Below are 15,245 nucleotides of genomic sequence, written 5' to 3'. Positions count from 1 at the left end.
ATTTTGCTTTTAGTTTACAAAAGGCTGATCAGTTTGAAAAAAACTATTTGTATTTTTATTTTCGAAAAGGTTTTTTGGGAGTTAACACTTAGATAGATATTCATAAATATTAAAATAATAAAGATTAGACTATTGTCCAGTACTCTCACATCCCTCTCTTATCATGTAATCTAGAGATTGTAACAGTAAACTAAGGATTATAGGACTAAAGATGATTAAATATGTTGGTTTTCCCAAGGAAAGAGGAAAGAAACACTTAAATCATCTGATTTGAACCCATTATAGCTCATAGATTTCTTTGAGAATTGTAAGAAAGCTACAGCTCTCCTAGCGCTCCAAATGCACAAAATTGGGCATTTAAGTGATTCAGCAGTCCCTTCCATTCCATCAATCAACCTTCTGGGTTGATAGTCCTTATTAAGCTTCAAAATCATAGGACTTTAAAGCAAGCTTTAAAATCGCAGGACTTCCAATTACAGGCCTTGCTTTGTTGAAATTATTTTTGTAAGGAAAGGAATATGTAATCGCCTGAAGAATGTTAAATATTTTTCTACTTTTTAGATTTTAATTGAAAATGAATTTATACTTTTAATATTTTATATTGCCTAAGGGAAAAGTTTCTAACTTACTGGAATAAAAGCAGAAATTAAAATATTAATGAAGATGAGGCAACACGAAAATAAATACATGGCACTTATGAAAAGTCAGCACCATTATATCAGAACTGTTTGCAGTCACAATGGACATTGGGGACTCTAGAAGTGGGAGGGTGGGAATGGTGGAAAAGCTGACTATTCGGTACTATGCTCTGTACCTGGGTGAGGATATCAATCATACCCCAAACCTCAGCATCACTCAGGATACTCAGACAATAAACCTGCACATGTCCCCCTGAATCTAAAATAAAAGTTGAAATTATAAAAAAAGAAACATCTTCATACAATGAAAAAAATCAAATTTATGGAGAGCTGACCATGTCAGATTAACATTTTCTGCCTGAGCTGTGGCACGGTGAAGACCTTTCATTCCCCATGTTTATGGCCGATTTCCTACAGGACTAGTAGTAGTGAGTACATTTTAAATTTTACGTGTTTGAAACATTACTTGTTAACTTTGAAAAAAATTAGATGGTAGGTTTATTAATATGTTGTTGCTAAATTCTAGCTTTAATATGAAGCTAAATAAGTAGAATGTAAACTTAATAAGTAAAAGGAAAGATAATTGATAAAATTATTTGAAATTTAAATACCTGTTTTTATCTTATTTTCAAAAAAATTTTAAAAATGTTTGCAATCATTAAATTTTTGCTTTTACTTTCACTACATATAAACTTGGGCGGCCGGGCGCAGTGGCTCAAGCCTGTAATCCCAGCACTTTGGGAGGCCGAGACGGGCAGATCACGAGGTCAGGAGATCGAGACCATCCTGGCTAACATGGTGAAACCTCGTCTCTACTAAAAAATACAAAAAACTGGCCAGGCAAGGTGGTGGGCGTCTGTAGTCCCAGCAGACGCTGGGCAGGAGAATGGTGTAAACCCGGGAGGCGGAGCTTGCAGTGAGCTGAGATCTGGCCACTGCACTCCAGCCTGGGTGACAGAGCGAGACTCCGTCTCAAAAAAAATAAAATAAAATAAAATAAACTTGGGCAAATTTCTTAACCTCCCTGTGGTTTTCTCATCTCTAATATGAGGATAATAATCTACCTACTTCATTGGGTTGTTGCGAAGGTTGAAAAGTTACTGTACGTAAAGTGCCTAGAATAGTGTCTGGTAGATAGTGCTGTCTGCGTGTTCACTGTCATCTTTATTGTTGTTATTTTTATTGCTACTGCTACTGCTGCTGCTGCTGCTGCCACTAATTGCATTAACTGTGAGAGAATATTTCATTGTACCTGAGACTCTTAAAGACTTTGAAATCAGACCTCATGGACCTCACATGGTCAGCATACAACACAATGCGGGCATGTTCTAGGATCCTTGAAGCAGATGGCCACGAGCCTTAGGACCACTCACTTTCAATACACCCCACTCTTATGGTCAGCTCTAATTGTTAGAAAGTCATTCTTTATATTGAGCTTTCTATTTTCTCCCTTAAATTTCTACCCATGATTACAGTAATGATTAGGTTTTATGAATGGTAGTTTGACAGTAACAACTACTGGCCTTTATGTAGTGCTTATGGTTAGTTTAACGAGCAATTTCATATACATTTCACTATATCAAAGAGGACTCTGCCTTTGGAGTTATTTCTCCTCTTCCTCCTCCTTCTCCTCCTCCCTTCTTTCTTCTTCCTCTTCTTCTTCCTCTTTTCTTTCTTCTTTATTCTTCTTCTTTCTTCTTTCTTCTTTCTTTTTCTTCTTCATGTGGCCGCCCTTAAATGATACCGAAAACAGCTTTGGTGGCATCAGACCTTCTCTCACCTTACATCTTCTTTTCCAGATGATCGGCCCTAAAATTTCTCTGCCAGTTTTTAAATTGATGATTTTAAACCTTTTGTTTTTCTGGTTGCACCCATTTGGTCAATGTTTATCTTAAAATGTGATGCACTCTTTTAAACAAAATTCTTCAGATACTTTCTGTGGTGTATTAGCACGTTGGTACTCGTACACTACTCATTCAGGACATTTTTTGATGTTACAAAGATGACCCAAGACTTCTCTTTTTTAAAACCTGATTATAGTAGTCTACACTCATCCCAACGAACTTTTATCTTTTTTATTTAGATCTATTATTTCATCCTGTGAAATAGGTCCTGTGAACGAGGTCAGGAGATCGAGACCATCCTGGCTAACCTGTGAAGCTTGATTCTATCATCTTAAGTTTATTTCATCTGTGAATTTGATAAGCAGGGCTTAGATGTTTTCATCTATTAGAAAGTATTGATTAAAGCAGAGCTGACAATGGCATCCTTACTATACACTGATAATTCCTCCTAAGATGATGGCTGTTAGGATTGGTTTGTCAAAGCTTATTTAATGGTTTTCCAACCGGTTATCATCCCACCTTACCATACTCTTAAACTTGACACTCCCATTGTGGCCTATAAAGGAAACTAAAAAATACAAATGTAGTGCTGTAAATGTTCATACTGAAATAGACGCAGATTTAGAAAAGTCTTTAATGGTACAGTATTTGGTCTTTATTTTGGCTAGTAATCTGACTTGTTGGAAATCAGTAGTAATAGTGGAAGTAGAAGTATATGAAATACTACTTTTTGAGGCACATGTAATAATTCATATGTCTGAGATGTGAGACAGTATATTAATATGATTGATGAGATTATTTATTTAAGAAGAACCAGAAAACATTAATTTAGTTACCTGTAATGGAACATCAGTCTTAGTCATTAGTACACTCCCTGCTTTTTGTCAGAGTTGAACATCAAAAAGTGGTTTTTATGAGAAATTAGCCCAGGAGTCCTATCCGTTTTAAAAAGGGTGGCTGTTCTGTTACTTTACTGCAATGGGACTGGTTTTGAATGAGAGAATAGAGTGTAGAATTAATATAGTTAGCTTGTAATTAGTTTTAAGGAGAGTGAAGATAATTAAGTTTTAGAGTATTTTAAAATTGAGTTTGAGAATTACTGTTTCTTAAAAATACCGACCAGTAACTCCTAACTTGGTTAAAGGTACCATTTGCTCTGCATTAACTTGCCTCAGTTTAGAGTTAAATCTTTCTTTTTGGTGTTTACTTTGAGAGTAACTATATTTTAGAATAATTTTTTACATGTATTGAGCTTTTGCAGGAATATGATAGAACTGTTTGGGCAAATCATTTTGAATAAATAATTGAGAAGTACAGGAAAAATATGTTCATTTCACTTGAAGACAGATGCTATTTTTCTTCCATTTATTTGTTTATTTATGAGACAGAGTCTTATTCTGTCACCCAGGCTGGAGTACAGTGATGTGATCATAGCTCACTGCAACCTCAAACTTCTGGGCTCATGTGATCACTCCAGCCTCAGCCTCACAGGTAGCAGGGACTACAGGTGCATGCCATCATGCCTGGCTAATATTTTTGTAGAGACAGGGTCTTGCTATGTTGCCCAGTCTGGTCTTCAATTCCTGACCTCAAGCGATCCTCCTGCCTCAGCCTCTCAAAGCTGTGGGATTACAGGCATGAGCCACCACACCTGGCCTCTTCCATTTATTGAAGACAATGTTAAATCATGTTTCATGTGTTTGCTCTGGGAATTACATTAATTAAATTTGATCATTCATATGATATTTATGAGAAAAGGATTACATGGGTAGGGTGCATTTTAACACATATGTTTCATTTTCAAAAATAATCAGACTTCAAAAGTTTCATTTATCTTTAAGTGTGAGTTGATCATATTCAAATTATGAGTATTAGTGACCTTTAATTGTGGTAGACATCTATTTCTACTGATCTTCTTCTATTTGAGATGAGGAATCAAGACTTCTGATTCCCTCTATGTAAGTCTCAAGAAAATGTAAACAACAGCTATGCATAATATTTTCATTTCTACTGATTGATTTAAACATTATTTTATGTTTTAAATTTATAGGAACTTGCTTATTTTTATAGCTTTATCATTATCTCTTTTTAATCTGGACTTTTTGCCAACAGTTAAGACTGCACCTCGGTCTCCAGATGCCCGGGCAAGTCATGGCCATTCCCAAACTGATTCTGTCCCTGGTCCAGCTGTGGCAGCCAGCAAAGAAAACCTCCCTGTGCTCAATACCAGAATAATCTGCCCAGGTAGTACAGATTCTGAAACATTGTGTATTTTTCAGTATTTCTGTGAAAATGTTAAGTATTTATTTCCATTACTGTGGAAACATGTTCTTAAAGATAAATGTTCTTTTAGTAGACTGTTCTTGTTATACTTTCAGTCAGAATCTAGGCCCTTAGATTCTTTCCTGTATAACAGTTGCCTAGAAAGTATTAAAACACATATTGTGGCCGGGCGCAGTGGCTCACGCCTATAATCACAGCACTTTGGGAGGCCAAGATGGGGAGATCACAAGGTCAGGAGTTTGAGACAAGCCTGGCCAACATGGTGAAACCCTGTCTCTACTAAAAATACAAAAAAATTAGCTGGGTGTGGTGGTACACCCCTGTAATCCTAGCTACTCAAGAGGCTGAGGCAGGAGAATTGCTTGAACTCAGGAGGTGGAGGTTGCAGTGAGCTGAGATCACACCACTGCACTCCAGCCTGGGAGACAGAGTGCGACTCCGTCTCAGAAAACAAACAAACAAACAACAAAAAATCCACACATGTTTCTGGGTCCTGCCCTGAGAAATTATGATTTGGTAGTTATGGAGTGGAGTCCAGGAATCTGCATTTACTAAGTTCCCAAAGTAAGTCTGAACTTACGTTCTACTACTTCTTAAGCTTTCCTTTTTGTGTTTTTCAGTCAGCGTTCTGCGGAATCCTTTTGGTTTTAAGCCATAAGTCTCTCTGTAGTCATTTTTAGACAACATTGATGTAAATTATTCATAATTTTGGATTAGGCAATGATTTCTTCGATATGATAAGTACACACCACAAAAGACAAATGAATTGGACTTTACCAAAATTAATAGTTTTGTGATTCAAAGGACACTATTGAGAAAGTGAAATGACAACTTAAGAATTTACAAATAATATATGTGATAAAGCTCTAGTATCCAGAACATATGAAGAACTCTTAAAATTCAACAATAAAAAGGTAAATATCTCACTTTTAAAATGGGAAAGGAATCTAAATAGACATTTTCCCAAAGAAGATACACAAATAGCCAATAAATACACAAAAGGATGCTCAACATCATTAGTCACCAGGGGAATGCAAATTAAAACCATAACGAGATGCCCCTTTATACCACTATGATAACTGTGATCAAAATAGACAGATGATAACAAATATTGGCAAAGAAGTGAAGAAATTAGAACTTTCATACATTGGTGGTAGGAATGTAAAATGGTGCAGCTGTTTTAAGAATAGTTTCACAGTCCCACCAAAAGTTAAACATAGAGTTTACATGTAACCCAGCAATTTTACTACTAGGTATACACCCAAGAGAATTGAAAATACATGTCTACACAAAAACTTGTACATGACTATTTATAGCAGGATTCACAATAGTCCCAAAGTAGAAGCAACCCAAACATCCATCAGTTGAATGGATAAACAAAAGTGATATATTCATACCATGGAATATTACGTACCCATTAGAAAGAATGGAGCACTGATACATGCTATATAGAAACACTATGGATAATGAACATAAAAGCCAAATGTAATATGACTGCATTTGTACGTAATGGGCAGAATGGGCACAACCCATAGAGACAGAAAGTAGATCGTGGTTCCCAAGGAACTGGAGGTGGGGTGATCGATGGAATGGAAAATAACAGCTAGTGGGTGCACCATTACTTTGCAGGGAAATGAAAAGGTTTTAGAATTAATAGTGATGGTTGCACAACTTTGTGTATATATTACAAACAACTGAATTATCTAAAAACTTTAAAAGGGTTAATTTTGTAATATATCAGTTGTATCAGAATAGAAATATTAAAAGAAAAAAGAAAGATCAATCTGGAACAAACTGGTTCTGGAAAGGCCTTCAGATTTAGAAGCTGTGTTCCTATTCCAACTAGGAACCTGGGGATAACCCCTCTGGAATAAAGTTGAAAGGAATATGGCTAACCCTGAAACATCATAGAAAATATTAACACTTGGCTTGGCTGGGCACTCACGGCTGTAATCCCAGCACTTTGGGAGGCCAAGGCAGGCGGATCACCTGAGGTCAGGAGTTTGAGACCTGGCTAACATGGTGAAACCCCATCTCTACTAAAAATACAAACATTAGCCAGGCATGCTGGCACACCCCTTTAATCCTAGCTACTTGGGAGAATCCCTTGAACCCGGGAGGCAGAGGTTGCAATGATCCAAGATCATGCTACTATACTCCAGCCTGGGCAACAGAGTGAGACTCTGTCAAAAAAAAAAAAAAAAAAAAAAAAAAAACAAGAAAGAGAGGGAGGGAGGGAGGGAGGAAGGAAGATGTTATTACACTTTCCTCTGGGGCGGCTGGAGTTTGGCTCTCACCTCTCCAAACTGTTCTTTATGCTTACTAAATTTATTGTTTTCTTCATTCATTTACTTGTTTAGACATAAAGGAAATTGGCATAAAGAAATATGCCACAGTATATTCAAAACTATGTCATTAAACGAAAGAACAAAATTCATTGTATTTGATAATTGCCTAAACATTAAAATAATGAATGATAATAATTCCCTAAGAAGAGCATAGTGCTGAGGAAAGAAATGTTTGCTAAAGAAAGGACTTGCGGCCGGGCGCGGTGGCTCAAGCCTATAATCCCAGCACTTTGGGAGGCCGAGACGGGCGGATCACGAGGTCAGGAGATCGAGACCATCCTGGCTAACACGGTGAAACCCCGTCTCTACTAAAAAATACAAAAAACTAGCCGGGCGAGGTGGCGGGCGCCTGTAGTCCCAGCTACTCGGGAGGCTGAGGCAGGAGAATGGTGTGAACCCGGGAGGCGGAGCTTGCAGTGAGCAGAGATCCGGCCACTGCACTCCAGCCTGGGCGACAGAGCGAAACTCCGTCTCAAAAAAAAAAAGAAAGGTCTTGCTGGGCATGGTGGCACATGCCTGTAGTCCCAGCTACTTGGGAGACTGAGGTGGGAGGATCACTTAAACCCCAGGAGATCGAGGCTGCAGTGAGCTGTGATCGCACCATTGCACTCCAGCCTAGGTAACAGAGTGAGACTCATCTCTAAAAAAATATAAAAAGAAAAAGAAAGAACTTGTTTTTCCAATTTCCTAGTGTTTCTCTTGTTCTTGTAGGTCCCTATTAGTTTGTCTCCTCTCCAGACTTTAGTGCTTCTAACTTTCATATTGGGTTGAGTAGATCATAAAATTAATTAGCTTTGAATACTGTAACAGTTAGAAAACTAGTTGGAAAGCATGGTGAAATAAATTTGAAGTAAGATAGAGGCTTCATTTTTTATATTTAATACTATATTCTTCCAAAATTCACAGATACCTACTTTAATACTTTACTACTTATTCTTAAAACCAGCAGTGAGTCTTCACCTTAATACATCTCTTAGTATTTTAAATTGAGTATCATTATCTATGATTTGAGAATATTGAAGTGATAACTCCATGACATTTTGGGTAATTCCACCTTTATTGTAAATTCCTTACAGACTTAATACCATCTTTGCTATAACAAAGGAAGTAAAATGTATCTGTTATAGAATTGTTTGTTATAGAATTATTGGGATAGTAAATGGGAAAGTGTCACAAAGCCATTCCTATTTAGGTCCTCCTCTCCTTAATTCTTTATGATGACATATAGATCCTTGGAAGTGTCAAAAGCCTTGTATTCACAAATGTCTTTGTTCTTAATTTTGATTAATGAGAAGAGTAGGCACTGAAAACCATGCTTTTAAAAGTAAGATATTTGACATTAAGCCTGGATGGACTGGTTCTTTCTCTGCTTTTTTCTTAACACACGATCCCATCTGTATTTATTTTTCTGTCCAGGTTTAAGAGCAGGACTGGCTGCCTCTATTGCTGGGAGTTCAATTATCAACAAAATGTTACTAGCAAACATTGATCCTTTTGGTGCCACGCCATTTATTGACCCGGATCCAGATTCCGTGTAAGAAAATGCTTTTGCAAATATTTTGTTTGGGTTCTTCTTGTTTCTTTTCAACATGAATTGTCACATTTTACACGTATTACAATAAATATGGTCCCATATAAAAAAAGGATGATCAGAAAATTACAAAAGTTGATCATGCCAAGCACATTGAGACCTTTAAAATTCAGTGGTCTCCATGATCTGTCCCTGAGGTAGGTCTTTTTCCAGCTGGCCCGTTCTCTCTGAGAGCAACCCTCTGGCAAAGGAAGGGACCAATAAATAGAACTGATGCTATTCCCTTTACCTCCTTTCTTCTCAGTCTTGCCAGATCTGTCATCTTTCCACGTCAGCATCTAAGTTTACTTATTTTGGGAATCTTTTGACCCACACTGATCTCTTCCCTTCTTAAGACTCCTACAATTTTTGGCAGTTCAAGATATACTTTCTTTTACTTCCTTTTTAAATTTTGCGTTTGTTATATCATTTCTGTAATGACATTCCTCAAGGACAGTACCATATTTTAAACGTTCCAAAACACCTAGAAGAATGGATTGGATCTAATACTTTTTTGCTCAATAAATATTTGTCCATTGTTAAGCGTAGAAGTGGAGGAGACTTTCTAACGATAAACAAAAAAAAGAGAGAGAGAATTGGCGCCTGACTGTAAGGCCTTCCCATAATCATCTACATTTTTCTGTGTAGTGAGGAACTTATGTAGAAATAGAACCAAGATTTTGTTACAGTTAGAGAAAATCACACCATAATTGTGTGTCTGTTTTGCCTTGCTCACCATCCCTTTATGTCACATGTACCAGAAATTGTACACATGTCCTGTGGTTGTAGACTTGACGTAGGAATAGGAAGTGATTAGTGCTAAGTTTTACAATCTGCTATAAGGAATGGAAGCTTAAATGGTTTTAAGTACTGTCTTGTGTACAAATTGTAATTGTTGTAATGAATCTGAAATTGACTTTGATGTACTTTTCCCTGTGATCATAGAGATGGATATTCAGAAAAGTGTGTCATGAACAATTACTTTGGGATTGGATTAGATGCAAAAATTTCATTAGAATTTAATAATAAAAGAGAGGAGCACCCTGAAAAATGCAGGTAATTTTAGTAAAAGTAATAATGCTATTACATAAAGGTACTTTTTTCGTCATTTATTATCTCTTTTGCTTGCTCTCCCTTTAAGGAGTAAATAAATAAAATGTCCTGAAATTGCCTGCCAATATTTATTTTCAGGAGCCGAACTAAAAACTTGATGTGGTATGGAGTCCTTGGAACCCGGGAGTTATTACAGAGATCGTACAAGAATTTAGAACAAAGGGTTCAACTTGAGGTAAGTTCATCTTCAAGTAAAGATATTTCATATTATCTTACTTAAAAAAATATCATCTTGGAGCTAATTTGACCTAAATGCATTTTGATTAGCAATTAAATAAATATACAAGGGAAAAATGAATGTGATTATCAACTTTGTACTGAAGGAAGTATATACACAGGATATGAATGACACACTTAATTATCATCATCATTAGTTCCTGAAACTGGGGCTACTCTGGTTGTGGTGCCCCATGTAAAAGTGGAGCCAAGGGAGCACATTTATAGGAGAGGGTTTTTAATGGATTTAAGCTTCCAAATTCTGACCCAATTCTGTAATAACCAAAGTTTTGCAAATCCCTGAAAATAACATTTGAAGTAAATAGAATCTTTTAATTTAAATATACATTTATTTTTTGCTCCAATTATTGCTAACAAGTAAAATTAAAAGAGATTTTGAGCATTTAAATGTTTTACTGTGTTTTACTAATTGAAATAGGAAATTAAGGACAGAAAGAGTTATTTTATCTCTTCCAACAACAGAAACAGCAAGGCTGGGGATATGGCGCTGAAAAGAATATTAATTTCTGTGAATTTTATTTTCTTTTACCTTTGATCCAGTACTCACTGTTGATGCTGATGGGCATGTCTTCCCTATCTTATATCTTTTTATAACTATATATTTTTAATTAAAGCATATCATACATATACAGAATTATAAAATCTTAAGTCTACAACTCAACAAAATAAACAGAGCATTATTATTTGGGGTATTATCCAAACACTGCAGTGTTGACTAATGAGGTGTCTGTAGCTCATTCTTTATCAACTATATTTCCTAGTCAAGATGAGCCTGTTATACTTTTCACTCTAAACATACAGCTGTATGATCAGCTGGTTTGATTTATTATTGCTTCTAAGATTAAGATAGACTTACTGAATAAAAAGCTACAAAATCAGGAAGGTTCACATTTTGTAAATGCTATCCTTGACACCCCATGCCCAGGTCAGCTTAGAGACCCTACTAATCATGTAATCATTCCTTTTCTTCTTCATATACCCTGGTTGGCCACACTCTTTTTTTTTTTTTTTTGACAGAGTCTCGCTCTGTCGCCCACACTGCAGTGTAGTGGCGTGATCTTGGCTTACTGCAACCTCCGCCTCCTGGGTTCAAGCGATTCTCCTGCCTCAGCCTTCCAAGTAGCTGGAACTACAGGCATGCGCTACCACTCCCAGCTAATTTTTGTATTTTTAGTGTAGATGGGGTTTCACGGTGTTTGCCAGGATGATTTTCATCTCTTGACCTCGTGGTCCACCCACCTCGGCCTTCCAAAGTGCTGGGAATACAGGTGTGCCCCACCGCACACAGCCTGGCCACACTCAAGGACACATAGGAGGTTGTTTTTCTCTTTGTTATCCCCAGTGTTTAGCACAGTACTGGCCCTGTTTTGAGGGGGAAATGGATGGCTAAGTGATCACTTTAGCATAATTCATTAAGTGCTGTGATCAAGCATAGCCAGCTGTCTTTAAGGGTTGAAAAACTAGCTGGATCTGAATGGCTGGATGGTCTTAGTTCCTGGAAGAGCCTCAGCTCTTCAGAAATAGGATTAGTAACCTCTTCTACTGGTGGTCTAAATTTTGAACAAGATATCTTATTTACACAGCTGCTTTGTACTCTCCTTTTTAAAAGGTTCTTAATCTTTTTTGAGTTATAGACACCTTTGGCATTCTGGTGAAAATAAAGACCCCTTCTCAGAATATTGTTTTCAAATGCATTATATGAAATACAGACTTACAAAAGAAGACTTACCAATAATATTAAAATAAATTAACAACATATTTTTATGTTTCTAAATATAAAATGTGTTTCATCATTACCGTATCAAACAAAAATCTAATGGCATGTCTAATATATACCATAACTTCAAAGTAATGATGAACTTATATTACAAGGTATCTGAAACATCTATAATGTAATATAAAAATGTCTCGTTTCTATTGATGATGGAATCACATGTGTTACTAATGCCTTTTTTTCCCTACATTTATAATTGAGGGCAATGCTAAACTTCAGAGGTTAGTGAACATAAAGATACGGATTTTTACCAGGAAGTTAATAAATCGCCTGAATCTATCCGTGGACTCCTGCTTTCTGAACCTTAAGTTAAGAACACTTAATGTAGATGTATATGTTAAATGATAAAAAAGGTAAATAAAATGAGTAAAACAAGATAAATGAAAACATGTTAATATACATAAAAATAAAGTAGAAAAAGTAGAGCATTCTTTGCCATAGTTAACAAAAAATAATAATAATAAAGTAAATCGAAAAGATACATTCTACTTCTAAGGACGGTGGAAGGCCTGTTGTCTAAAAATTCACGTATCTGATGATGGTTCACTCGGGATAAAGGTGGAAAAGAGAGACCCACACTTTGGGAGGCTCTTTTCAGAGAGATGCCTTCACCAGTGGCCCTCCTTTTTGCTTTTTACTCTTACGTTTTTCCTCAGCTAAGTTTTCCTTTCCCTATTATGTTGTGGATATGGAACAAGACTGACTTCATGTCCTAACTTTAAATTTGTGCAGAACAAAGACTTTGACTTTGGTTTCCCTGTACATGAAATTGATAAAATAATGATTTTGTGCAAATCATAAATAAGTGAGCCTAAGGTACTGTAAATCACAGTGTAAATAGAAAAGAACTGTACAAATACAAACTTTGTTTCCCAAGCCACATTATCAGTGATTCTGATATATACCTAACTCTGAGAAATCTGGAGTGAGATTCAGAATCCTTTTGACAATGCTGGGAATTTCAGAAATGTGAAATAACATCACAGTATCATATTTTGCTACTTTTAGAGTAGAAATACCTTTCACATGTAAATGGAAAAATTGTATTAAAATTTCAAACATTTTTCGTAAGAAGGATGACTTTTTTGCCCATAATATACCTAATTTACATGGGTCAAGCAGCCTGTTCTATTTGTTAACTGAAATAATAATTATATATTGTTTCAAATCCTGTAAGTACTAAGATACGTGAAGAAAAACAAATAACTTAAAAAAATAGTCTTCATCTGTAGGCTATAATGAAATATGTGATTGAGAACAAATAGTTGTCTAATTCACATTTTTTGTTACTTCAAATCTTCCCATATCTGTATCTTTTTAAAAACCAAAGTAAATTTAGTTTATTATATTAACAGTAAGTTCTATCTTTGTTTAATTCATTTCAGTAATAACTAGTTGTAACTGCTTTTTAAATCATTTTGAATGAAGTTTACTATATGCCTTCTACATATCACCTTTAATTCTTAACAACTCATGAGGTAGGTATTATTCAGTTCAAAAGAGTAAAGGCATTGCTTAAGTTCAAACAGCTGATAACTGGAAGAGCTAACATTTCAAATCCAGTGTTTTTTCCATAAGACAATTTGTAATTATAACTGCAGAAGGAAATTTACTGACTTCCCACGTGTGTTCTTAGGTGCTTTTCTTAACCTTATCTCATTGGCCTCACTGTGTGCTAAGAATTGTTAGCCCATTTTACAGATGAGCAAAGCAAAGCTCTGAAAGCTTAAGGGACTTACCCAAATACTAAGTGACAGAATTCAATCCAGCTCCACCATCTTCCCTCCGTATCAGATTGTCCAGTGAAAGGAGCAGAGAAAACAGACACTAATAAGAAAAAATACGTAGCTGCAGTTTTGTAGCATTTTGCAACATCATGAACCACAAATAGAAACATGGGATGGCTAGGGGGCCAGCTCTGGTGGTGTGCACCTGTAATCCCAGCTACTTGGAAGCCTGAGGCAGGAGGATTGTTTGAGCCCAGGAGTTCATGACTGCAGTAAGCTGTGATGGCACCACTACTTGCCAGCCTGGGCGACAGAGCAAGACCCCATCTCTCAAAAAGAATAAATAAAAATAAAGGATATTTGGGGCTATTGGAAATATTTTTTAAAAGTTTAACACTCCTGAAGTTTTTCCTGGATTTAAGAAACTTTTGAATCATGTGAATTTGTTAATTTGTTGAATCTGTATTCCTCATATTTTTCCTATGAGACTCTATGAAATGGACATTAATCAGTTAGATTTAGGTGTGTTGCTTAATATATGTATGTTCAGTTCAGCACTACACTTGGTACTTCCTTCTGAAAATGTTCATTGTTTTCCATACCATGTTTGCAAATAAAGTGCATCCATTTGGAAAATCTTTTTAAAATATTTCTTTTATATTTACAGATAGTATTTTTCCCCATTTTCTTTGTTAGTCATGATTTAAAGCAGCTTTTGCTAAAGCACAAAAAGATATCTGTTTAATGTATTGAGAAAAAGTTGATTATTCTGTTAAGTATTTCATATTTATTCATTGAACAAATATACATTGAGCACCAATTATGTGCCAAACACACCTGCGCAGGTGCATGGACCTTTGAATGTGAAAAGCTAAACCTGCTAATGGTTAACACTGTGTTTTCATGAAAAAGAAAAAAAGGAATTGTGAAAAATGCCCATGAAGGTAAATCAGCCAGTCCTGGCCTTCATCCATTACACCATTCCAATAAGCCAGTAACCCTGAGGTCTTCCCAAGAACTGACTTTGGCTGAATTATCAAACACAAGCTTCTGTGTGATTCTGATGGTGAACGTTTTTTTGCAGTACTTGGGGATGAGACTAACCTCCTATATACCTCCATTACACTCTTACTCTTCCCCGTCCTCAGATTCACAGAGCAGAGAAGTCTCTTACGAGGTCATCTTGGACCAGCTGTAACAATTTCCAGATGTTTGCTGGTCTCTGCCCTGGATTTTCACCAGTTTACGTGGGGAATCAGAACCTCACTACTGAATAGACATTAAAGAAAATATTGGTACTCTTGACATTGAGACCTTTTCCTTCCATCTTCCCTAAACCCAAACCATCCCAGACCAGTGGGACTTAATGCTCTTTTTAATGAGATGTCCCATTACAGAAATTCTTCCCCTCACCTTGGTTTCTACCCTAGAACAAATTATTCTCTCACAGTCTCAGAAATACAGTTTATTTCTTTCTGTTGGCGAATCATTTTTACTGGGCATTAAAATGTAATTTTTAAGAAGCTATGTTAATTATTTTTGATATAAGAAGTATTTAATGAAAATATAGCATCCATTGTAGGTGTGACATCTGCAAACTCTTCTCTTTTAAAATGAAGGCTTAGGCCGGGCGCGGTGGCTCAAGCCTGTAATCCCAGCACTTTGGGAGGCCGAGACGGGCGGATCACGAGGTCAGGAGATGGAGACCATC

General features: G+C 36.3%; 1 protein-coding gene across 3 annotated transcripts in view; it reads left to right on the top strand.

The window, feature by feature from the left end:
• The window catches only part of DGKH (diacylglycerol kinase, eta), a 91,079-nt gene that overhangs the window by 15,896 nt on the left and 59,938 nt on the right, over positions 1 to 15,245 (top strand). For all 3 annotated transcript variants that reach the window (XM_011940457.1, XM_011940446.1, XM_011940466.1), the window contains exons 6-9: positions 4,595 to 4,726; positions 8,530 to 8,647; positions 9,629 to 9,739; positions 9,875 to 9,971. In XM_011940457.1, the coding sequence (XP_011795847.1) occupies positions 4,595 to 4,726; positions 8,530 to 8,647; positions 9,629 to 9,739; positions 9,875 to 9,971 (458 nt within the window). The remainder of the gene's footprint in view (positions 1 to 4,594; positions 4,727 to 8,529; positions 8,648 to 9,628; positions 9,740 to 9,874; positions 9,972 to 15,245) is intronic.

Source organism: Colobus angolensis, unplaced genomic scaffold, assembly GCF_000951035.1.
Source record: "Colobus angolensis palliatus isolate OR3802 unplaced genomic scaffold, Cang.pa_1.0 Scaffold101, whole genome shotgun sequence".
Classification (NCBI taxonomy): domain Eukaryota; kingdom Metazoa; phylum Chordata; class Mammalia; order Primates; family Cercopithecidae; genus Colobus; species Colobus angolensis.
The sequence above is the reverse complement of the archived record's forward strand: the minus strand, read 5'-3'. Positions and strand labels throughout refer to the sequence as shown.